Consider the following 25,669-nt stretch of genomic DNA (forward strand, 5'->3'; position numbering starts at 1 on the left):
TCTCCGCTCCCCTCCCTTCCCCTGCCGCCGCAACTTCGGCCCGGCTCTCGCCCGCAGCGACGCGGCGGTCCCCGCGGCAGCGAGCGGGGTTTTTTCCTTCCTTTCCCTTCCTTCGCTGGCGTCGGCCTGGCTCGCCGGGGGGTGCAGGGCCGAGCCGCCCTCCCCCCTTCCTGCCGCTGAGGCGCTCCTGGCCTCCCTCCGGGATGTGGAAGCTGGTGCCCGCCGCGGGAAGAGGTGAGGGAGCGGCAGGCTGCGCCCGGGCCCGGGCCTGGCACCGCGGCCCGCTCCACCTTCCCGCCCCGGCCTGCGTCTGCGCGGCTGCCCGGGGCGGACGCAGGCCCCTGGGCTCCAGCTGGGGTCCGGCGGCGGCGGGCCTCGGCCCGGCCCTTCGCTGCGAGTGCCGGGGTTCCGGCCGTGCGGCCCTCCCTGTGTCCTGCCGTGCTCCCCGGGCAGGGCTGCGTGGGCCCGCTGTGGCCCGGCGGTGACACGAGTTCTGGGCGCTTGGCCGCACCTGGGGCGCCGTTTCTCCCGTGGGCGCCACAGACCCGGGCTCCTGTTAGGTTTGATCGGGCTTTTCGCTTTGCGAGCCCCGCTGCGGTGTCCTGGGGCGCTGCCGCAGCCGGCGGGGTGCAGGGCCCCGTTACAGTACCCGAGGAGCTGAGCTCTGAGGCAGAAGTGAGCTCAGGAGTCTCTCAGAAAAGATGCCTAAATATTATGTTGATGCTTCAAGGGCCAAGTGTTGAACTTAAAACATCGTGTTGATTATTGGGTGCAGAGTTTTGAAACTGAATTGCCACGGTGCGTTTCTTTATCAGTTTTCTTATCCATAGGAACTTTGATACCTATTATCAAGTTATCAGTGTATCGTGTAATACATAAATTCCTTCTTGACTTAAATATTTTCTGTATAATGAGTAGTCCTATCACAACTGCATCTGCCTTTTATTTCCTAATTCATTGGGAGTTAGTATTGTGTGTTTGGTTTATCTCCTAGTAGCAACAGTACCTACTTGAATTCTGTTGAACTGACTTACCTCTTACAGCCTGGAAGACTCTCGCTCAAGAGCCGGAACACTGGGAGCATCATATTAAAAATTATTGTTTCTGTGCAGTTCATATTTGGAAAGTTATTTGCCCAGGGCTGAGAACTAGGATTTAATCTGTAGATATCATTTTCATCAAGAAACATTTCTAGTTCTCTTGACCAGATGTAGTCAAGCCATCCACTGAGAAGCCACCACGTGGTCTAGATGAGAGATACCAAGAATGAGCTAAAGCATAGGTCAGAGACTGAACTTACCGAGTATCATTCTGATTTACATTGCAGAACTTCTTATATTTGTTAGCAGGACATTTTCCCCTGAACCTCTTAGTAAGTTGTGTGAATAGCATATCTTCAAAAAATTTCAGCACCCTGAGAACTTGTGTTTTGGGAAGGTTATCTTACATTGTAATTATTTTTTTCTTCTTTTTCTATATGTAACAATCTTCAAGAAATAATACAAGAGAGAAGTTAAGAAGTAATAGTAAAAGTATATTGTCCTTGAAAAAAAAGTGCGTTGCCACTTTCGTAACTGCTTTGCTTATCATAAAATGTATCCTTTTATAATGGACAAAGGGAGGGAGAGGGGAAGAAAGACATTTTGTCTGTAAACTAAATGCCTAATTCTAGTCAGACTAATAAATGATGCATGACAAAGTTGAGTTTTAGATATATTACAAACTTCTGAATGTTTCCTAAGTACTTTGGGTATTTTGGAGTTTTTTGTAAATTGGTATTTTTCTGTCTCTTGTTTATTTTCAGGAGAGCCATACCGGCTTTTGAGTGGTACGGAATATATTATTGGACGCAAAAACTGTGCAATTTTAATTCAGGATGACCAGTCCATCAGTCGAAGTCATGCAGTTCTGACAGTAAATCGTCCTGAAACAACCCCTGTAAGTGGCTAGCATTTTACTGCATATCAATGTACTGTGTGGATAATTCAGTCTGCCATGACCATACGTACTCTCATTTTGCGCTCACTGGTTGCAGCTTGGAATAGAACCGCAGATCACCTGTCTTTCCTTAATCTTTACTTTTATTTTTTTTCCTCAGTGTTGCCTGCCTGTGTTGAGAAATTTAGTGGCGTAATTCTACTAGTCCAAGCTCCCTTTTATCCCAGGTTAAAGATTCACTAGGAATTTGTATTAAAAGAATCACAGCAGGAAAATGATGCAGTTAAATTTTATTATCTAGACAAGTTTTAGATCTTGGTTCTGGGAAGCACTTCAGTTGTCTTACTGCAGGCTTAGTTCGTGTTTCGTTCCATATCATGAATTCTGTATTTGCTTAGGGGACTGAAAATAAAAATGCCCAAGGAGAATTAGTAAGCAGCAGTTTACTCTCATTTACATGTTACAATGTTTATGGACATTTTGAAGCTGGTCAGCAGGAATTTCATTTGTGTAACTGTGTATAGAGTTTGACATTAAATACATAAAATGTATTTGTCTTTTTAATACTGAAAATAGTGTATAACTATTTGGCAAAATTTCATGAGAACAAGCTGACGGTGTTCTCATTGGCTTGTGATCCTTTTGGGAAATACGAAAGTATCTAATCTCTTCTCAAGATGTGCTGGTGTCACCATGCCCTGGAACTTGTGGAAGACTAGCAGTGTTCATGGAAGGAAGTGAAGGAAAGTGACTTGAGCACCTATGCCAAGGCTTAATGGAAGGTGAAAGCATCAATAATGAATCTCAGAGCCTTGCTAAGTTGCACTAGCAGAGGCTTTGGGCCTTGCACAGCCTCCATAAGGTCTGAATGTAAGAAGCACAGATGTTCTGAAGCTAAAAATATGTATGTTTTCTCTTATTTCTTCACAGGTGAAAACCAGAAGGTGAATAATTATGTGTAGGCGATCTCATTGTACAAAGTGTTTATTTAAGATAGTATTTTATGAGCTTTTTCTTATTTATCTAGTGCTTTGATCCCCGATGGTAGTAACCTCTTTCTAGTAAAATTATTTCATTCTGATAAACTATAATGGCTATTTATGTTTATTTTCAGAGCCAATCTCTCTCAGTCCCTGTATTAACAGTAACAGATACATCTAAGTATGGTACCTTTGTTAATGGATCAAAACTCAATGGCAGTTCAGTGTCTTTGCAGTCTGGTGACAGAATCAACTTTGGAGTCTTTGAGAGCAAGTTTAGGTAAGTGCTTTGATTATAAAATGCAAAGTAGAAAATTGCAGTTTTTAAAAAGAGTATTTTAGCACATCATACAACTCATCAAGCGATACAGCAGTGATGACTTTAGAAAGCAAAGGAGGTGAGCAGTATTTTGCCTGTGTTCCACACCTGCTTCTGCAATGGTTTTCCATTACTTAATTTTATAATATAATTTATTTTGACACTGAGAAACTAAAATTATTCATAGTAAAGCATTGGCATTTTGGAAGATGTTGTATCATGTACAGTGAGTGTTTGTACTCATACATGTGCAGTGAGGCCATCTTAGGCAAAGAAAAACATCCTGAAACAAATAGTTCTAAACAAAGTTTAGGGCAGGGAGAGAGCTTGTCTGAGCCGTCGTTCACTGTTGATAGTGTAACAAGAGAAGAACTGACATGCTGAATGCTTGTTGCTGTGACATGCGCGTGCATTCTTTGTAGTGAACCCAATTTGCTAACTTTTCAAATGTAACTTGGTAGCCAGGGCTATGTTTACATATAGGAAGCACTCCTTGAAGTTAAGTTGTGGGTAAATAGAACAAATTCTGATGACCATTATAATCAGTGTTAAAGCCACCAGAAGTTGGCTTTGTTCCTTAAAATGTGACTCAGTTTTGTCACTGCTGCTGGTATTTTTTGACAGGAAAAAATGCATCTCCCTCCACTTATGACAATAAATTATTTTTGGTATTGTAGATAAACCTGAATATGCACCTGAAATATGGTACAAGAATCATGCCATGAGACCAGATACATCATGACTGTTGTACTGGAAAGATAATTTAAATTTCTTTCTGCTTTGTAAACTAAACGGAATCAAATCCTGGAATTTGATATGCTGTAATTCTATATGGAAGATCTACAAATACAAATAAGCTTATGGTCAAGAGTAATGGCAATGTTAGGAAAAAGTTGCTTGAATTTGCATTCTACAGCTCTTAGAATTTTTTTCAATATTAATCTGTTTAGGAACTGTTCTATTAAGCATACTTCTGCCTTTGGAAGAACACACTCAATTTCATCTGATATTCCCTGTGTTTTTTTGAAGCACGAATTCTATGTGATGTCTGTGAAAGACCCAAAAGTCCTTAGAAGTATTTCAGACATTAAGTCAAAATGTTATTACTTTTTTGGAATAAAAATTAGTATTTACTTTCTTCAGGAAACTTTAAAACATAGTCTTTGATCTGGGTAAGAGTATGGGTGGTTTTGTGTGTGTGGTTTTTTGTTTGGTTTTGGTTTTCTTTCCTTCAGGTTTCCCTGAGACACAAACGTGATAGTTAAGTCAGCTTTGTTCATCGTAATGATTGGCTGAAATAACTACAGCAATTCTCTTGTTCTTTGCAGAGTAGAATATGAACCTTTGGTTGTCTGCTCCTCGTGTTTAGATTTAGCTCAGAAAAGTGCTTTACATCGAGCCATCCAGCAGCTTGGAGGCCTTGTAGTGAATGAATGGACAAAAGACTGTACTCACCTTGTAATGGTTTCAGTAAAAGTCACTGTTAAGGTAGGCTGAGCTTTTGCATATTGATAGTGTTGCTTTGCAGTTTTCCCACAAAAGCAAATTAAATTCTAGACCTGCTCAAGATTTTCTTCTACAAAGCTATGAAGTTAGCTCCTCCAAGTTTAGAAAGAGGTTATGTGTTGATGGGAGGTTGGAGGGAAATAAAATGAAAAAAGCCAGTTTTGAAGACTTGCTGATTTTCATCAGTTGCCTTGTACATTTTCATAACTTTGGACAAGACGGCAATTAAAAGCTAGGTTGTTAGAAGCAAAACAATCCTGTTTTTCAGTAGCAAAATACAGTACTGTTTTATTTGTTTGTGTGATGTTTTCCATATCTCAGATCTTAAAAGGCTAATGTCATTTGAACCATATTCTAGCTGAACTTTTTCCATACAGTAAATAAGCATTTTTTTGTCCTTTCAGACTATATGTGCTTTAATTTGTGGTCGACCAATTTTAAAACCAGAGTTTTTTGTTGAATTAATCAAAGCTGTTCAGTCCAGGCAACAGTTGCCAAATCATGAAAGGTAAGTGTCATGTTTTCATTGTCACATAATTAAATTTAAGGGAGTTAGATTATTGAAAACCTACATGTTTATCTGATCATATTTGACAAAATGTGTGATTTACAGTAACTTGATTTGTGGAAGAATGCTTAATATGACACGTGTTAATATTCAGGCAATTTTCTTGCTCTTGTCTCCAAGAGTTATAAAATGAGCTCTTGGAATTGACTGTATGCTTAGAGTTGTTACTAGTTCTAAGTAGGAACTTGTTTTGTTGATATGTTTGAAGCAACCTTTAAACTCTTTTGGGAATTGATACATAAAGAAAATTAAAATTTTATTGAAGAAATTATATCAAGCGTATTTAATTATGTAGACATTTTTTCCTAGTATGCAGTTAGTTACTGAGTTTATTGTAAACTTTGGTCAAAATAGAGTTAGGCTTACCATTGAATTCCCTGAAATAGCAGGGGTGGTTAATTATCTGTTAAGAGATGAAGTGAGATTAATGTGCATTGGTCTTCCCTATGTGAGAATAAAATACTCATTGTTTTCATGGCTAAATTAACTTGTTCCAAAGTAAGAATTCCTTTTTCAATTAAGTATGTAGAATAGCCCTTTTGGTTATTTTCTCTATGTAGAAAAGTGTAAAATAGGCCCATTTTTGTATACAAGAGTTCCATCTGAGCCTGTATTGCTACGATTTTTACCTGAAATGGGAGACAGTTGTGTTTTGGTTTTTGGGTGGGCTTTTTAATTATTATTTTGATTTTTGATTAATGCAGGTGAGAAATATCCATTCTGTCTTTTTAAAAGGTAAACTGTGTGGGTACCTGTGGTTTTTTTAATCGCTTCTTTTCTTTGTTTGCTTTGGAAGATACTGTGAAATGAAATACACAATGAAAGGAAATTGTAATAGTACTTGGCATTTGAAAAATAACATGCTGAACTTCTAATGTCAGTGTACAGTGAGAAAAACTTGTGAAATTACTTCAGATGCATTTAAGACACTATGATTGTTCTGCATGTATTGTTTTCTGCATGGATGTTTCAACATCCAACAACCAGGTGGATGTTGAACACCAGACATTTGAGTAGGGGAGAATAAGTGGTGAAGAAGAATCAGGTCACTATTGGTTTTACATACGTACAAGATACATGTCCATCCATCCATGTTAGAATATAGCAATTTATTTTCTTCAGGAGGTCTGATGATAGTCATTGGTATCTACAAACCACAAACAGTGTAGTTTGAAGAACAGGGCTGGAAGGAAAAGGGCATCTAAACAAGCCTCAATGGTGCACACACAGTAATGGAAACAAAGCTGTAGAGGATTAGCAGTAAGCTGCACTTGATAGGTGGTAAAATGTATTTTGCAGAATGTGACAGTATGTTGTTAGAACAATACAGGTGCCAATCTGGAGCAATTGGTAGCAACTAGTCTTTAGTTTCTAGATGCTGTTTTATGTTTGCAGGGGTTTATATAATAGTCAAATCGGTCACCTGTGAGTGGCTTAAAATTCATTGGGTCTTCAGTTTTGGAAGAGAGGATTCTTCATGGAGTGTAACTTTTCTTTCTACTTCTACATTGTTTTATAAGGGTGTGTGAAGGTTTTCTGGCAGTTTTTTGGGTTTTGTTTTTTTTATTAGAGGTGCTAACAATTGGTTGTACAGTCAGAAGTTTGCTTGGTCTATCTAACATTGCCTAGCTGTAAGACTGCTGTTACTGTCTGTTAACAAGCAGACAGTGCCTTGGGCTCCTGAGACTAGGGTACATGTTTGTCCATTTCTTTTGATACAGGAGTGACAGTATAACTGAGCTATTAAGTGCTCTCTAAAATAAAACCAGATGGATATGTTTCCCTCAAATATTTTTGCTAACTATTAAGATTCTTGGAGGAATTGAGCTGACTAAATGTTAGTGACATTAGCAGTATATGCATGATGTAGCTTTCAAAGAGAGAGTTCTGCATCAAGCTAAATGGAACAGCTGGTGTAATAGATCTATATTTAAAATAATTACAGTATTTTAAATAGGTGGTATTTTAAGATGTAGCTTGTGAGAAGATTCTGAAAACTTACTTAGCAGCTGTTTGCATTCAATTTCCAAAAATGGTTTTAACTTTCACAGGGAATCTCTACATTGTGCATTGTAGCTAGAGATGACCTGAGCTGCTACATGCGCAAGACACTAAACTTGGGGCAATACTAGTTTGAATACTTATGAAATAAGAAATGTATATCAATGCGGTAATACAGGGTGACACTGTTAATTAATCTTCATTACTACTGTAGAGCTGATCCCAAAAAGTTTTAGGGAAATAAAATCTTAAAGTTAAAAAAAATTAAAACTTCTTTTTGTTTACACTAAGGCTTCACAGAATTGCAAACCTGCAGTTCATGTATGAATGTGGGGCTTCTTACTTGAGGCTTTTTATGGTGAAATATATTACTCCAGTGTTCTGGTACTCTTGATGACCTATGCAAGGAAGAACAATAACCAAAGATTTCACTAATGGCTGCATAAGTGCAGCTCTGTAGGAAATAACGTGTTTTATTACACCAGTCCACTGTAAGTAGTGCAGGGCTTTGAAAAAGTAGGAAAATAAATGAGCCTTTAACAGAAACTCATCAAGAGTCAAAATTTATTTATTGAAGGATTCAAGACTGTAGAAGGTCTTTTCTGGATAATGGTGTTACTGTTCAAAGCTTATAGGGGGAGAGTACAAGGAGCACTTCAGAATCCTAAGATGGAAGAAGACTTATGTTGCCTTTTGAGCTTAGATCAGCATTGGGTAAGAGTTTCAAAGTCAAGTCAAAGTTTTCTTTGAAGAGATGATCAGTTGAAGCTTCCTGCTGAAATTAAAAAACAGAGGTTTGAAATAAAAACGGAGGTTTGAAATGTGTTTATAGAGAAACTGTAGTCCAGTTCCAAAGTAATGGAAACTGCGGGTTTTCCCTTTTTACTCATCCTTTGGTCTTTAAAGATGACTGCCCCCTGTATTTATCTTAGGTTAGTAACTGTCTTTATGGGACTCAGTATCAGAAGTCTTCTGGTCTAGTAACTAAAATCTGAGTTGCCCTATTTCTTGCAGTTAGTACTCTTCATCATGTCTATTTCAATGCAACAGTATTTTTATAAACAGACTTGAATAGGTTGCTGAAACTTATCAAATCCTAGTTTTTCAAAACCTGATAGTTGCAGGCTGGTTAATTTCCATTGTGTATGTAAAGCTTCAGGAACTGATTGTGAAGAACACAAAAGAACAAAGATTGCTTAAAATGAAGTGTGCTTATATAGTACATTTTAGCTTATCATGATTGAATTACAGGTGAATGCAATAGAAAATTTATATGCTTATTCTTGCGTTCAGTTATAAGTATGTGAACATTCACAGTGTCTGAAGAATTTTTATATGTTTACAGATGGTAAAAGTCTGGTAAAATGGTCTTAAATAATATTTCAGTACTTTGTGGAGTATGTTTCTTGCTTAGAATCTGCTAATCTTTGCATAAATGAGAAAAAAAATATCCAAGTGTATTTATGTCTCTATATATGTAATTTATTATCCTGTTGAAGTAGATTTTGGGAGTGTGTTTGAGCATCTTTTTTTTCCCCTGCATAGTAGTATGAGAAGGATGTATAATCAGCAGTCAGAATAAAGATAAGTAGCTCTGTGATCAGCAAGAGTAAGTACACAAACTGCTGTTTGGGTACAGACGTAGTATAGTATAGATTTTAAATTGACCTATGTTTTCCCTTCTTTCTAGTGTGCACCTTGTTCTATCAGAACTGTTGTAGTAGTGAATTTGTGGCTTAAAGATTCTGTAAATACTGTCCTGAAATTATCAGTCACGTGCTTGTCTTAACTCTAGAGGCTTTTTATGATGGGGGCATGCCATCATTAACTAGAGCAGAGATCACAGGCCGTGACAAAAATGAGAGCTTCAGGGGAGAATTCTGCTTTTGCCCTGTCTGTTCCCCAGCTGAATTTGTGATCACTTTTCTTGTATTGGAGAAGACAATTGAGAATCTGCAGTGTGAATCAGTTCAGTTCTCTATCCCACCAGCAAGAAAAGTGTACTTATTTTCTGTCATGTTAGTAGGCTGTCATCTAGTGTGGTGGTACACAGTTTCTTGATCCAGTAGAAGAGAAGGAGGGGTGGCTGTCTACTCCTCAAGGGTAGAGGGAGCAAGATGACTAATTTTGTGTGGAGTTTTACTGTTAGCTCGAGTTAATTGCAGAAGGTCGCAGTCACATTTGTCAGTATTGTTAGTGGAAAATACAGATATGTGTACAGTGTACAGCAGATACTTAAAGTGGAGTGGATAGGTCGAATGCATTCCTAAAAGTCTTGTCCTCTTAGTCAAAGTAGAATTCTTGGTCGTAGCTTAGATGTTGAGAAGTTAGAGGCTCTGTTTCTTCTTAACAATCTCTTGAAAAAAATATTTATATAAATAGTTTTAACAGAGCAATGCAGTATTTTAACTTTAGAGCTTTACTCTAAAATGGAAAGGAATATGAGCGAGTACTGATGGGTAAATCTGAATTTTGTAACTTTAGTTTTCTGTTCTTGCAGCTTTTATCCTCCAGTTGATGAGCCTTCCATTGGCACTGAACAACTGGATTTATCTGAGCATCATGAAAGGAAAAAAATATTCAGTGGAAAAACTTTTGTATTTCTAACTGCCAAGCAGGTAATCAGGCTTTACATTGCAGAAATATTGGAGGGCTAGCTAGGCACAGGTTCTCTTTGAATTCACACTCATTCTGGGTTCATCAGGAAAGAAGATTTCTTTGTGTTTCTCTTGTTAAAATACAGTGGCCTATACAGGGGGAGAAACAGAACACATCACATCTGCATTAGTACGTCAGTGATAAGCATTATGCTGGTAGTTCATTATGCTGATACTTACAAACTGACTGTATTTTAAGATTTATTTTTTTTTTTTTGCATTCTCTTTAGCACAAGAAACTGGGTCCAGTGGTTATTCTTGGAGGCGGGGAAGCAAAGCTGATGACAGAAGGAAGAAAAGAAACATCTTCACTAGTTTCTCCAGAAGTTTGTGTTGTTGATGTGGGGTTGGCAGACTCTCAGATCCCAGGATCTGACTCCTTGAGAAACTGGACTGATTCCATTCTGACTGTCTTGCAAAGGTGCAGCATTGTTCTCTTGTACAGCAGTAGGGTAATTTCAGAATTTCTGCAGAGATTTGGTCATGGTGTTTGCATGCATACTGAAGCAGTAGGATGCTTATAAAGAGGGTATTTTCTTCATTGCTTTTAAGTATTTTGTAACTAAAATTTCTTGAAGCAGGGAAAAAAGGACTTGGCAGTTCTGTGAGGATTTGATGGGGTTTGTGTTTTCTTTTGTTTTTCAGAGGATCCAATTCTATAAAAAGTTACTGTAATGAAGCTGCTTTGAAATTACAGACAGCAAGTGGTTTTTCTTCTATTTAAAACAAGTTAAAAATTGATCTATTTTCCATTCGTAGAATATATTATCTATGCTTTTTCAATAAATATATGTATTTAATGGAAGACAGATGAAATGGCATCTTGAGGACATGTGGTTCGTTGCTGTCTTAATTATTTGTATACAGTGTTTCTGAAGAGTAGCTTCTGTTTGAAAATCAGTTTTTATTTTGGTGGTAGGTTTTGTGTGAGAGGGTGGAGTGCATGTTTTATAGATGTTAGGATTTTCATGTTATTAAAACAATGAAAGAAAACAAAATCCCAGTCCTTAACCTGATACATAAACCTAGTTCCCCTGAATTTTCTTGCTAAATGCAGGGAACTGTACTCAAGGTTTTCTTATGGCAAGGTTTTCTTATGTGCTTAACTGATTTGTAATAAGTGTTGAAATCTTTCAAGTCACTTTTCCATTCACACTTTTCAATCAGAGGTAGAGCGCGGTTGGTTAAATGCCCAGAAATCCGCTAGGGAGAGATGCATTAGCCAGATTACTGGGACTAGACAGTGGCTACAGCAGCAGGCAATTGGAAGTTCATATGTATAGGACATGGGTGTAATCATGGATAATTATGCTGATTTACTGTATTTGAAAATTGTGGTGTAGACTGATGGTTTTTGAAAGGAGGAATGGAGTTTGTCATATCTGTGCCCATTCACCTATTCAGGTCCGATTCTGTATTAATAAACAAATTTTTTCGGTCTCTCTTACATTTTTTTTATGTTAACAGCAAGGGTCTCAGGGCGATTCCTGAAGCCGAAATTGGACTGGCAGTTATCTTCATGTCTACGGAAAAATTCTGCAACCCTCAAAACCATGCTGGTAACAAAGGTAATTGGAAGGGTAGTAATAAGTTAACAGCATTAGAGAGGCAGTTATTTCTTTTTGTAAAGGGGCATCAACTGCTTATGTTCTTTTGTCTTGCTTTGCAAGACCACTAAAATAGAATGATGCTTTTTTAATGGTCTGGCAATAAACTGCAGTGAAAATTTAAGACTCATAATTAAAAAAGTACAGATCTAAAACTAGCATAAAAAGCAGACATATAGTACATTGATCTGTAAAGGAAAGGTACTTTAAAAGAATCTTCTGAAGTTCACATTTTTGTTGAATTAATACATATGTGGTAGTCTGAACTCCATGCTATTCTATCTTTTATGAAAAGGCTGTGGTAACAGGGAGGTAAAAGATGAATGTTAGAAAGTGAAAGAATAGGAAGGGAATTAATTTGTAAAAGCTTGGGTTTGTTTGATTTTTATTTTTTTTTTTTTGTTTTGTTTTGTTTTTCAAAAAAGGATTTGCTTTAGGAAAATTCATCTGCCCCACACACAGTTCAAAATCAAACATAATCTTAATGTAAGAAGTAAAAACAATTACATGATTGCCATGTTTGTTAAAGTAATAGTTTGGGGGTGGGCGTTCCAAGTCTTGACTTGAAACTTAGTTTGTATTTGCTAATGCAGTACTAACAAAAATGCTTGAGAGACAGAAAGAGGTTTTGTTTCTCTAATTCTCTTTTCACGTATCTTCCAAAATTGTTACTGTTTTGTTTATGTAAAATGTTCAAAGTTCTGTGTATAATTTTATGTTCTATTCTGTTCTACAAAGTGTTGTATCAGGTAGCAAATCCTATAATTTTTTTAAAAAATCAAACAAAACCCCCATACATTTGCCTTTACATATGGGAACATTACTTACTCAAAAATGTATTTTGAAGAGAGAAAGATGTATGTGCAGTACTGGCAGAGCGCTGAAAAATACTTAGGTTGACTGGTATTCTATGAATAACTTCTATATGATCTGTTGCCTATCCAGTTAGTTTAGGAAACAATACAAAATAATTATCAGATTGAATTTAAAGATACAAAGTTGCATCTTGCAGACATCTGAATATATCAAACATGCTGAGTCTTGTTTCCAGTCTGAATGTTACAATTGGATAGAAATTAAGTTGTCTGATTGAATTGTGTGAATGTGCTATATGTCAGGCTTTTAAGAATAGCTGTGTTTAGAGTTTAGCATTTGTTCCCTCTTAGCAAATATTTTTTGGGACTTAAAAAAACCTTCCATGTAAGTGTTCAAATCAAAGGGATTGTAAACAAGATTACTTCCTCTGATCTTGTCTCAGAACAATGAATAGCAATGAATACATAAGATGTAGTTGCTAGGTGTGTCTATATGTTGTTCTTGGTAGGAAAAAATGAATGAATGTATATAGAATGGGTCATCTGAAAGGGTAATACTGTTACCTTAGTCTCAATCATAACAAGATGCAGGAAAAATGTAAAAGGGCTGAGTGATGAGTAGTAATTAAAAAATGTATCTATAAGCATGATGAGGCATGTTAAAATAGTAGATGTTATTATCTTTTGACTTGGAGAAGAAATGTGTGAAACAAGGACATGTGAAAGGAAAGAATATAAATAAATGTTGTATATGCACTTCTTTCTGTTTTACAGAGAAATACTGAGAGTAACTAAATAGAAAGCAGCAAAGGATGTTTTAAGGCAATCCCCTGACTATAGACATTAGGGGAAATCGGCTGTAGAAGACATTTATTCTAAAGATTTTTTGATTTCAAATATTGGTTCTGTATTCTGTATAATAATCATGTTAGATACCATCGTAAAGCTGTAAATGTGAGGAATTTTGTGCTCTTGACAGTTTTGCAAAAAATTTGTTGCATGGCTTATTAATTACATTATGTCCATATTAATATATGATTTCCCATTATACTTCATTTTATTTAAGCAAAATTCCATGACTGACTTCAGTGGAATATTTGACTAAAACTGAACCCCAGAATATGGCCCTTTAGAACTGTTTCTTTCAGGTTTTTTTAGTAAATCTGCTTAATAGTTTTATTAAAATGGCTTTAAGGCCATTTTACAAAAATCTCACCTGATCAGTTACTGATGTGTGACAACACTTGCAAAGAAACACAGATTTGATACTAACCTTTTCATTCTTATGTGTTGATCTTGCAGCTGTAACTAAAGGTATTCCTGCACCAGCTGTTGCAAGGAGAGCCATTTCCCAGAGCTTGGCTGTGGATGAAACCATAATGCCACCTGCTGCAGATAACAGCACAGTATATTTAGCTGACACGGAAACAGAAAAGCAGACATGGTAAAGTATTCATGGAAATAGTTTCTAAGCTAATAGTTGCAAATAAAGCAATCTTTTGTGGCAGAGGAGCTCTATCATTGCCGTGGGCAAAGAGATAGATTGTTAGAAATGGCACTTAACTAAACTGCTGCAACTTGTCTGCAGTGAGAGGAGTTCTGCTTTTGAGTGGTAGAAAGCATCACGTTAGGACTTGCGTGACTCTTGGATACAAATGTAGATGCTGCATATCTGATTTGACTGTTTGACTGGCATTCCACAATTATAAAACTGTATTTATCGTAGCAGATTTTACAGTTTAAGTACACCTATATTTTTTATAAGTATGTTCAATTTAAAAAGTGGTACTCTACGGTGTATCTCTGTGGTAACTTCTTGTGTTTTCACTTTTTTTCTCTCTAATGTAGTATGATGATAGAGGATACTCCCCAGATGGATAGATGGGGCAAAATGGCTTTCCAAGATGTAACTGCTGTAAAGAGAAACCCTACCACAAGTGGCAGTGCAAATGCAGGAACATCGATGGCTAGAGTAAACAGAACATCAGGATTTAGTCAAAGTCATCCTGTCTCACCATCTAAAATTTCAGAAGCTAATAAACCTAGTGACTGTGCTTCACATCACCAGTCTAATGTAATTACAAATTACTTCCAGGTAGCTAGAAAAAGGTATGTTGAAATGTTCTTGACATTATTTACCTTGTTGTTCTGTTGGTGTTGTTTCTGAAAAATAATTTTAACTCAAGGCATGTACGTTTAATTCTAAACGTACTTAAAAATGTAATTTTTAGATCAGCTTCCTGGAATGGCAAGCTTTTTTTCAAGGGCTCTTATGTTCGAATTTCACAATGCAGCCACTAAAACCCCGGGAAGCTGTTGTGGATGCAGCTAGTCGTATTCAAAAATGCTTTTCTAATTTCTTTTCTAATTACTTTCTGGCTAAGGGAAAGAGATGAAGAAGAACAAACATCTGAACCCAAACTAGCAAAACTGGAGGAAAGGTCATTGCTTGTTTCCAAGTGCACTGAGCCCACAGCTTCATCGGTGCGGAACAGTGAAGCAGAACAACATCAAAAGGAAAATAACATCCTGGACCGAAACCCAAATTTTGCGTTAGAAGACACAGGTGTAGAGCTCATGAGGGAAAATGGCAAACTAACAAGCGATAAAAGAGACACTAAAACTGCTTCTAGTGAAAAGCATGCACCAAAGAAGAGAAAGGAGTTCAGTGATTTATCTGAAGATACAGAGGCACTAGAAATTGTGTTCGGAAGTAGAGATCTAGACTGGGAAGATCAAACGGCAGATCATGACCAGGAAGCTCAAGGAAATGCACGGAAAAAAAAATGTTTGGAAGCCAAAGGAGGCAGGATTCGAGAAGTAAATTTAAAGCAGAGGCAAGATAATAAAATACTGGTAAGCTATATTCTTCTCATGTACCTAATATTGAAATTTACAACTGTGGTGGAAGAATTTAGGTAGCTTCTTTAAGAATGAGGCTGCCTGCATACAGAAAGTAGCTTTGTAAAATTTGTTTGCTTAAGCATCCCAAATAACTCTGAAGTAAAAATTGGCATGATGTATCTGCTACACATGAATGTTGCAGTGTTACGCCTATCTTAAGTGTTTTTCATTCTTCAGGACCTTGTTTCTTTGTGAACTGAAAGCTGCTTGTATTCTGAGTTTTCCTCTCTTTTTGCCTAAGTACTGTGGATAGAACAGCAGAATATACCCCTGGTCCAAGAAAAACCTCTCAAATTGTATATTACTGTGTTAATTATAATGCTGATATTTATACTAAAATAATACTTACCTTTATGTAATGAATTTTCTGAAGAGACCTTTAGTTGACCTCTTCTGTTGAATGCCACAGTAGGGTCCAGCATCTTTCAAGTCAGAATCTCTAGGTGTCACGTGAAAGATTATTAAAATTCCTGTATGAGGCAATTCAAATCACTAATGTCCTCTTTAAAACAAAAACAAACCACCCAAACCCAGACAAACAAAAACTCCAAACCAAAATACAGCCTGTGATTAATTTTCTTGTTTATTTCTCTGATTTTGTTTCTGAGAATCAGTTTGAATGTATGTGTGAGTAGTTGGGATTTGCAAGATACCTTGAATCAGATGATAATTAGTAATTTTCTGTGCATCCTTAGCTCAGTCCAGCTTAACACTCTTCTCTCGATACTTTACTAGAGCTTGCTTCTGGCAAAGTGTGAATTTTGAACTTCATTATAGTGCTGGGTTTTTGTGTGTTAATAACAGGCAAATTTTACAAAAAACAAATCTTACAGTTGTAGAGAATCTTTATTTCTTGGTCTGCATCCTATCAGAGAGGAGGTATTTTCCGTTTGGTCTGACTGTACTGAGAGACTGAAATGGCTGCTTGGAATAGTCTTTCGAATTTTGTTGTGGCCTGGGAAGTTTTTCTAGTCTAACTTCTTGTCAGGATCATGAGGGAAAACAAATTCTTATGTATAACTAAATTGTTATTTTTTCAGATGTGCACTTAAAAGATTTTTGCTGACTAGTTTAATAATGACGTACTTTATTCTCATAAATTATATTTCCAGTGGAATAGGAAGGAGATTTCATGATAAAGCTCCACAGGCATATTTATGTTGCCTGTTTTCTTCAAGTATAGATGCACCTCATGTATCTGGCAAGACAGAGAATGTGAGTGACTCAAAATCTATGGGTTGCTTAAAACTGATCTGATTTTTTTTTTACCATTGAAAGTAATCTGTGAAAGGCAAATCTGGTTTTAAACTACAGGAGGAAAGCAATCTGCAGAATACTTTCTTGTCCTAGTAATGAAATTTCCTTCCTGCAGACATGTACACTTAGCATACAAAATTGAAAATGCAACTTTTTATATTCAAAAGTTTTTACAGTGTTTTCCAGAACACGGCAGGACTCTGAAGATTGTACACATGGACAATACTGGCTACTGGTATAAGGAAAAAAAAAGTGAGAAAATAATAGTGATTTTTTTAGTAGAAAAAACCCCCATCAATTGTTACAGTACACATAAAATCATAAAAATTTAAATGTACAGTGCAGTTTCTTTTCTGTCTAAATATTTGTATAGATTTGAAAATGCTTATTCCACTGAAAATAGCAGAAAACAATTTTATGTAATTACATTTGCATTTAATTTCAGTGTTACATTTGAAATAATTTCTAATCAAATAGAATGAAGAGGAACTTGGATCAGTTCTAACTTCAGAAATGAAAAGTGACATCAAGCAGGAGTCGCAAGTCTTGGTAAGAAACCAGTTAATTGTTAGTTTGAACAGCGAACTTTGAGAAGCGTTAATAAAATGCATCAAAATTTTGCTTTTAAGAACATAGTCTTTGTGGATTGTATTTCAGCATAAAGGAGGTTCTGAAGATTGTGCTCCTTAAAATCACGTGTAAATTTGATTAGTACAGTTTAGCTTACTGACTGTGAAAAGACAGTGAACTGTAGTTCATTGCATGCTTTTGTAATGGCAGGAATGCTGTGCAGGTATACCAAGTGCAGGGACAGCTTACATTAAGGGATGTTCAGTTTATATTTTGCTACAAACAACTATACGATATCTGGGCTGGAGCTGTTCACGAAGATAGTTTAACATTACTTGCAACGTTGTTTTGTACCCAGACTTCCTTTTTAATCCGTGTAGATCTAGCCCCAAGCAGCAAAGTGTGCATGTAGACTTGCTGGCATATGAGCATTCTTATGTACAAGAAAACGTTGCTTCATTGATCAGGTCCAGCTTACAGCCCTAAAGTTGGCCTGAATGGTAAATCTGTAGGCTAGAATTGACCTGGAGACATTCAACTTTTTCTTCCGTGGAGTTAGCTGGAGTTTCCATTAGAGTAAGTACACTTGATTAAATTAGTCCAGGTAGGAGACAAGGTGAGAGGAAGAATAAGTAATTCTTAGATATTAGCTATATTGAAAAAAAAATTAAAATCCTGGTGAAATGAGGTACATTGACTTCCTTATTATTACTGCATTTCTTAATGAGCTGGTCTTTTCAACAGATGTAAATAAGAGAGAAAAAAAATCTACTGAGCTCCCAGCTCTGTTGGTGCTCTGTAAGGAGGCCGAGAAGTACCTCTATTTTCTTGGCCTCTAGTACTGCTAGTGCTTCCTCTCACCCTTTTGTAATCCTAACTTCTGCCTCAGCTGTGCTCATGGTAATTTCTTTCTCTAAAGTTTATACTGTTAGATATTCAGTATGTCTTGTTACACACTTGAAGTGCTCCTTCCTTGTTCTTCCCACATAAGAACCACAATGAACTGCAAGATGACTCCAGCAATCTTCCTAGCAGACTTCTGTTGACTGAGTTCAGATCGTTGGTTGTCAGCCATCCAAGACACAACAGCCAGTTTACTGGAAATACCAGCTACGGGGGAAAGAAAAATTTCAAAAAGTTCAAAAAGGTTAGTGTGTATTTGAAATGGTCACAAGATGACACTATTTAAAAGTAGTGTCTAAAAATACTACCAAGTATTGCTTCAAGACTGTAGAAGTACAGTCAACCTACGGAGGGTAGAAGCAAGGACAGGTAGCGTGGGAGGAATATAGAGAAATTGTCTAAGCAGCCAGGGACCTGGTTAGGATAGCTAAAGCTCTGACAGAATTAAGTCTGGCCAGGGACATGAAGGGCAACAAGAAAAGCTTCTTAAAGGTGTGTTGGTGATAAAAGGAAGACCAGGGAAAATGTGGGCCCTCTCTGGAAGGAAATAGGGAGACCTGGTTACCTGGGACATGGAGAAGGCTGAGGGTACTCAATGGCATTTTCACCTCGGTCTTCACCAACAAGTGTTCCAGCCACACCGCACAAGTCGCAGAAGGCAAGGGCAGGGACTGGGAGAATGGAAGAGCCACTTGCTATAGGAGAAGGTTGGGTTTGAGACTGTCTAAGGAATTGAGACCATCCAGTTTAGAACTGGAGAGACATGGATTTGATGGATGGACCGCTTGGATAAGGAATTGGCTGGATGGTCTCACTCAGAGTGGTCAACAGCTTGGCATCTGAGTGGAGACCAGTGACGAGTGCCATTCCTCAGGGGTTGATGCTGGGACTGGCACTCCTTTTGACATCTTTGTTGGTGTCATGGACACTGGGATTGAGTGCACCCTGAGTGATTTTACCAATGACACCAAGCTGTGGTGTGAGCAGCACGCTGGAGCGAAGTGATGCCATCCAGAGGGACCTTGCCAGGCTTGAGAGGTGTGCCCTTGTGAACCTCATGAAGTTCAGCAAGGCCAGGTGCGAGGTCCTGCACCTGGATCGAGGCAATCCCAAGCATGGTACAGGCTGGGTGGAGAATGGTTTGGGAGCAGCCCTGAGGACAAAGACCTGGGGGTGTTGGTGGATGAGAAGCTCAACATGAACCAGCAGTGTGCGCTTGCAGCCCAGAAAGCCAACCATATCCTGGGCTGCATCAAAAGAAACTTGACCAGCAGGCTGAGGGAGGTGATTCTGCCCCTCTACTCCACTCTCATGAGACCCACCTGGAGCATTCAGCTCTGGGGCCCCCAACATCAGAAGGACATGGACCTACTGAATTGAGTCCAGAGCAGGGCCACAAAGATGATCAAAAGGCTGGAGCCCCTCTCCTGTGAGAACAGGCTGGGAGAGCTGGGGTTGCTCAGCCCTGAGGAGGCTCCAGGGAGACCTTATAGCGGCCTTCCAGTACCTAAAGGGGGCCTACGGGAAAGCTGGAGAGGAACATTTTATGAGGACATGTAGTGATAGGACAAGAGATAATGGCTTTGAACTGAAAGAGGGTAGATTTAGATGAGGTATTAGGAAGAAATTCTTGACTGTGAGGGCGGTGAGCCCCTGGCACAGGTTGCCCAGAGCAGCTGTGGGTGCCCCATCCCTGGAAGTGCTCCAGGCCAGGCTGGATGGGGCTTTGAGCAACCTGGTCTGGTGGAAGGTGTCCCTGCCCATGGCAGGGGGGTTGGAACTAGATGATCTTTAAGGTCCCTTCCAACCCAACCCCTTCTATGAAATATTTTATATAAGAATTTTTAAATGTATAGTAACTACAGAAGGAAACCATTTAAATACCATATTACACTGTTAACAAGTATTTTGCTAATTGACTGAAGCAGTGCCAGGCTGACGAAGGCTTACCTTGTGCTAGATTATTAAGGTACTTGTACTCTCTGTTCCAAGCTGTTACTTGGAATCAGTCATTAAGTGATGCCTACCATAACTCCCGGTTGTACCTCCACAATGCTAGCAATTTGACTTCTCCAAAAACCTGCATATAAAGTATATGCTGATTCAGTGTCTTGCATTTTATCTAATAAATCCTGGATTTCTAAACGGAACTAAATGTAGTATCTTACAAAAGTAAGATTATTACTTGCTTGGGTACCGAAGATAATTTCAGGAAGATCCTGTGTTCAGTGTAAAAATACCACTTCAGCTGATATTAACAATAATTTAAAAAATGGTATAAGATTACTAGAAATGCATTTCAGTAAAGCATTATGTAGAGTGTGAGTCACTTAATGCAACTTCCAGTTTTCTGGTGATATGTTCTCATTTTTAGATAACGTTAAATTTCTGATAGTGTTTCCTTTTCTACTGTTTTGCAATAGATGCTTATTCATTCTGACAATAAAATAGAATCGGTTGGTAAAAATCAATTTCTGATGTTTTCAAACTTCTTTAATGTACTATCAGCTTTATTTAGGATATGTAACTTGTCAGCTTTTGTTTTTCTGTTGGTAAAACAAGGGAGTGAATAGCTTTCTGTAAATGCTTTTTCACTTCAGACTCTGAAATATGATCTCTAATTAAATGTTATGCAAAGGAAGACTGACTGACTTCTGTGATATCTGAATAGACTTTCTGAATATATTAAAACAGACCTTCTACTTGCAGTGTGCTTGCCTTGCTTTGTAATTGTAATAATTTATTGTCCAAACAGGTAGCTTATCCAGGGGCAGGACAACTTCCGTATATTATTGGAGGGTTAGATTTGATTGCTCACCATGCTAAAAAGAATTCTGAACTCGAAGACTGGTTAAGGCAAGAAATGGAGGTAAGGAATTACTACTTGAAGATGATCAAACAAAAACTTGACTGACTTAAGTGGTCATACCAAACTGTGAAATACTTCAGAATTTTATTCTTGAAATAAAACCTCAGCCAATGAGCTGTGCACATGCTCATAGGATCATATACATTAGAAAAGTTACTGAAAGTCAAAGGTCAGTGGTAAGACTCATCTTTTTGCTGATTATTTGAATTCATTTTACATTTGACACTCATGTTATCAGAAATACTGATTCAAAGCAAAAATCAGTAATTTAGAAATTTTTTTTTAATAAGCAAAATAAGCATTATGGAAACTCGTGACTTCTAAAATGATGACAGGGAGCTAGAAAGAGCTTCTGTATGGTTCACTATGTTCAAATTGTTATACAGCACTCTTGATAAGAAAATACCTGAGTAAAATTCTGTTGGGAGTATACTGAAGATATATTAGTAAGAATAAATTCGGTGTTTTTTCTTTTGTAAAAATCTTGACCTTTTGTGTGTAAAAGTTTTTAAAAAAACCCATATTTTATCATAGCAGTTTTCTAGCACTTTCATTTTCCAATAGTTTGTTTAAAGATACTTGCTGATGTATTCTCATGATATGTATTCTGCTTCCATAGTCTGAGGTCTCCGTACATCAACACTTTTGATTGTCCTTTGTTTTTAACCCCTGCGTATAGATAATGCTGGTTAAAATTCCCTTTATGCACCAATAACCAGATACAAATTTCCCTGTTTCTATAATGATGCTTAAAAAAAACCCCAAACATATTTCTGACCAAAATTGCTATCTTGCATGAACAACTCTGTTGAATGAGTTGTTAGCAGTAGCCAAACTTGAGTAGTGAAATATATTACCTAATGTGAATATGCACTGAATGGAGTACTTAGAGAAAACATTTCTTCAGGAAAATCTGTGTTAGTGCAGGAATATATTTTTCTTCTATATAGTTTGTTCATTAGCTTCATCCTTAATGTCAAATATTGAGTAAACATCTTTTCTCAGGAACAGAACCGACGTGCAAGAGAAGAATCACTTGCTGATGATCTCTTTAGGTAAGAGTTTTATGTTTGTACTTAGAAAATGTGTGGGTTTTTTGCATCACATCTTTTTTTGGGTTGTTTTGTTGTTTTTTTTTTGACAAATTCCAATTCTGTAAAAGACTGCTTTGACTGTTCTTTTCAAAATCTCATGTATTCCCATGTATGGAATATAGCCACAATGACTCAACAACTCAATTGTTTTTTTATACCTGAAGCTTTAAATTTCATTCAGACTTGCTATAGTTTTTTAATAAGAATATTCTCAAACAAAAATGTTGCTATTTCCTGGCTGATATGCGCAAACTTGATTGTTCACAGAGGCTGAAAGAGATTCCCGGGTCAGGCTTTTCACCATTAGCATTAGGTAGAGCCTAATGAAGGTTTTGATCTTGTAACGTAGTCAGTCATCTGAAATGCGAAGCAGAAGGTGATGGGGTCTGCCACTTTTTCATTTTGGCCATAGCACTTATCTATCCCTGTCACTTGAGGGAGCTAAACAACAGCTGTGAGAAAGTGATTGGCAGGACTGCTTGCTTTTTTTTTTTTTTAATCTTTGAAGTAATGATTCTCAGAATTAAAAATAAAAATTAAACCCCCACAAAACTAAATAAATCCTTTAGTATGGCCCCCATATCCCTTTGAGACCTTAAGCTGCTTTCAAACCATTCATTCGCAATGAAAGAGCTTGTACCTGGGGGTTTTTTTTGTTAGAAACTCCCTCAGTGCCTTACTGTCTTTCCATTTTTCAGACTGAGAGGAGGCATTTTTACACTGATCATTCTATGCTCTTGATTGTGTAGTAGAGTGATTAATTCTGTCTTAATCAGGGCTTATGTCACGGGAGTTTGAGATATTTCTTTGGTAGGTCCAGGTTCACCTTTGCTGTTTACCACTGCTCTTTGCCATAACTCATTGCATTTGCCTCTAAAACACGCTCTGTTTCAGCATTTTTCTTTTAATAACCCTCACTTCAGCTGTCTACTGCTTTCCCTAATCTCTTTTTTGAAAGAGGGATTCATTCTAGTCAGTTGATTTCCTGTCCAGTTACTTTCAATTGTAATCCTAATTTAATGATTTTTCACCACTCTCTAATCAAATAAATTTCTAAGCCAAGCTTGCTACTTTATCCAGTTTTTACATCTGCCATACAGCCCTTTAAATATATGTCAGTTATGAAGACATTTATAAAAACATGATGCAGCTTGATTACTGTGCTGGCGTATTAACTGGTTCAAAATATCTTGATTAATTTTAGCCTTTCAAAACACAGCAGTGGCAACTTAGATAATTTGTATGCATTCATGCTTAGAAAACTTTTTATCTCAACTATTGTTTAGGACAGTTGTACTTAGAAAAGTTTCCATAGTCAAAACTATTAAAACAGGCAATTTAGTGTTCAGCAGTTTGTAACCTACTTCTAATTTTGTCCTTAATCCTGAGTAAAACTACTTGCCATAATGCTAATGGTAACAGTTACAGTTTCCCATGAAAATTGCATTTGAAGGTGCCATTAGGGTCATGCAGTACTCCAAGGTAAAGATGAGCTAGGAAGAAAAGCTGTGCCCTCAGCTGCTGCTGAGTACTTACAGAGATGGAGGAGGAAGGGAAGGCGTATCGTACTATCTGCTAGGACTACAGATAAATGGGTTATGTTCGTTAATAGCCCTTTGTATCCTTCACTCCCTGTTCCAGCAAGGTCTTTTGTTTCTTTGTGCATTCACTCCACAGTAGTGAAATCTCTGTAGTCCTTTTTCCATTTCAGGCCACGGGCACCGTATAGTTTCCTTTCTCTGATAATGTTGTTTGATTTCTTTCTGTCTGGAAAACAACATCCAGGCTTCATTTAACATGGAAAATGGCTGGAGGTGAGGTGGGGGAGGTTATGAAAAGATGTTCATGACTGTCGGTGTCAGCATCTCCCATCACAGACAGGGTTGAAGTCCTGAAGGCAGTCCATCACATATCACCCCCTTCTCCTATCTACTTATCTCTGCTGTCGTCGTCCCCCCCGTGTCCCCCCCCGTCCCCCCCCCCCCCAGGATTCGGTGTCCAGGACATATTTAAATGTTACAGCTGATGTGTTACAATGCTATAGCAATAAATTCAAAGAAATGCTTTGAGATTTAATATAAGGATCTCATATTTAGCAAAGATTTCCTTATTTTCTTAGTTTTTATGTGAAAAAGCCACCACTGTTTGACTTATCACCTGCCATGCATTTGACTAATACTAAAAATAGTGCATTTAGGTAGAAAAATAAGTATGGTGAAGAAAGATATCTTTATCCAAATCACTATCAAAGAAACACAATACTGCATGTCAACATGTGTATGAGCCATTCAGAAAATCCTACTGCAATAACAGCTTGCTCTGTTAATTAACATTTAATAATAGAGCATTTCTTTCAAAGGGTACACATTTCATTTCTGCTGGTCTGAGTTGTATAGCAACAGCAGTGACTTCTAATACCTTTCTAGTTATGTGGTGATGTAATTTGGCTCACAAGTTATCACATTTTCCTGTCTAAGCAAAAAAAAGTCTTGATGAATGAGAGCAGAATTAGTGGAAGTAAAACTGCCTGATCATTCAGTTGCGTCTGTACGTTATTCATGCATGAATACAAAATACATCAAAATTCCAAAGAAGGTATGCAGGATTTTGGGAAATAAAGCCCAAATGGAGAGAAAGAGAAGGCTAAGGGACAGCAGTGTCAAACAGAGGCAAACTGTAAACATACTGCAGTAAATCGGGTGACCAGTATATCCAGAAAGTAGATCTAAATTAGTAAAAATCAATCAGAAGCTGTATAAAAGAGAAGGTAAGGCAAGGAACTGTTTTTATGTGGGAGTAGTAAGCAGCAGAAGGGTTTTGTCTGATTGAGTTGTGCCCAAATATACATTGCTGTGAATATATGGTAGCCCTTTCCCTTCCCTCCCCTTCTTAATTTTTATTTTGGCAGTTTTTTGTTTGGTTGCTTGGTTTGTTTTCTTTAGTAAGGCACTTAATGTTGGGACATTAAAGGGTTGGGGAAACTTGTTGATGTCTCAACTGTAAAGATTTTAAGTAGCTAGGAAATCAGTGAAGATTTTAGTAAAGGCTAGCTGTAGTTCATGCACAGGCTCTGGCTTGTGCGTCCTTCAGTCAAATTGTAGCAACTGTAGTTAATTATAGAAGTGCAGTCAGGGAAGGGACTGAACGCCGACTAATCCCCTGTTACAAATATATAATAAAGCTATTTGCATCACATTGTTAACTTTGAAGATCATTAAGTTTTAATTATTTGTGACAAATTTTCTTTTTTGTTGCAGATATGATCCTAATGTGAAAAGGAGAAGATGAATTGTGACCTGAATTTACAGTGATTTTCAAGCAGTCTTTTCTGTTCTTTAGGTTTGCTGTTACAGTGTGTAATACATACCTACATATGACTATTTGAGCTATCTGTTATTGTAAGACTTGTTTTTAAGTCTTGGCTTTATTAAAGAAAAAGAAAAGTTTTGTTCACTGCTTGGTACTTAACAGATTGCACGTTTTCAAGACCCTCACGTTGCTTGCTTCAGAGTAATGCTCAGTAAAATACCATAGATACTTAAGATTTCATTTTGGGCTGTTGATTTCTAGTGTTTCCTTATCAGTAGTATTTTAGGAAAAAAAAGGAAGTTAGCATCACACTTTTTTCTTTTCAGAAGGGCTTTGTTAATTAGATTTTTGCATATTGTCAATTTTGTCTTG

General features: G+C 37.5%; 1 protein-coding gene across 2 annotated transcripts; it reads left to right on the forward strand.

Annotated features, from left to right (window-relative positions):
- NBN (nibrin) lies at positions 1 to 25,441 on the forward strand. 2 transcript variants are annotated; one of them, XM_055704585.1, is made up of 16 exons: positions 1 to 234; positions 1,805 to 1,938; positions 3,053 to 3,198; positions 4,566 to 4,725; positions 5,148 to 5,251; positions 9,813 to 9,930; positions 10,200 to 10,390; positions 11,437 to 11,537; positions 13,694 to 13,835; positions 14,240 to 14,500; positions 14,776 to 15,247; positions 17,030 to 17,101; positions 18,114 to 18,269; positions 20,781 to 20,894; positions 21,900 to 21,949; positions 25,246 to 25,441. In XM_055704585.1, exons 1-16 carry the CDS (start codon positions 204 to 206, stop codon positions 25,274 to 25,276), a joined length of 2,283 nt encoding a protein of 760 aa, XP_055560560.1. In that variant the 5' UTR covers positions 1 to 203; the 3' UTR covers positions 25,277 to 25,441. The 2 variants fall into 2 exon arrangements, with proteins under 2 accessions (XP_055560560.1, XP_055560561.1); XM_055704586.1 differs by lacking the exon at positions 1 to 234 and having other exon boundaries at positions 4,571 to 4,725.
- Positions 25,442 to 25,669: the final 228 nt, after the last annotated feature.

This window comes from Falco cherrug, chromosome 3, assembly GCF_023634085.1.
Source record: "Falco cherrug isolate bFalChe1 chromosome 3, bFalChe1.pri, whole genome shotgun sequence".
NCBI classification, from domain to species: domain Eukaryota; kingdom Metazoa; phylum Chordata; class Aves; order Falconiformes; family Falconidae; genus Falco; species Falco cherrug.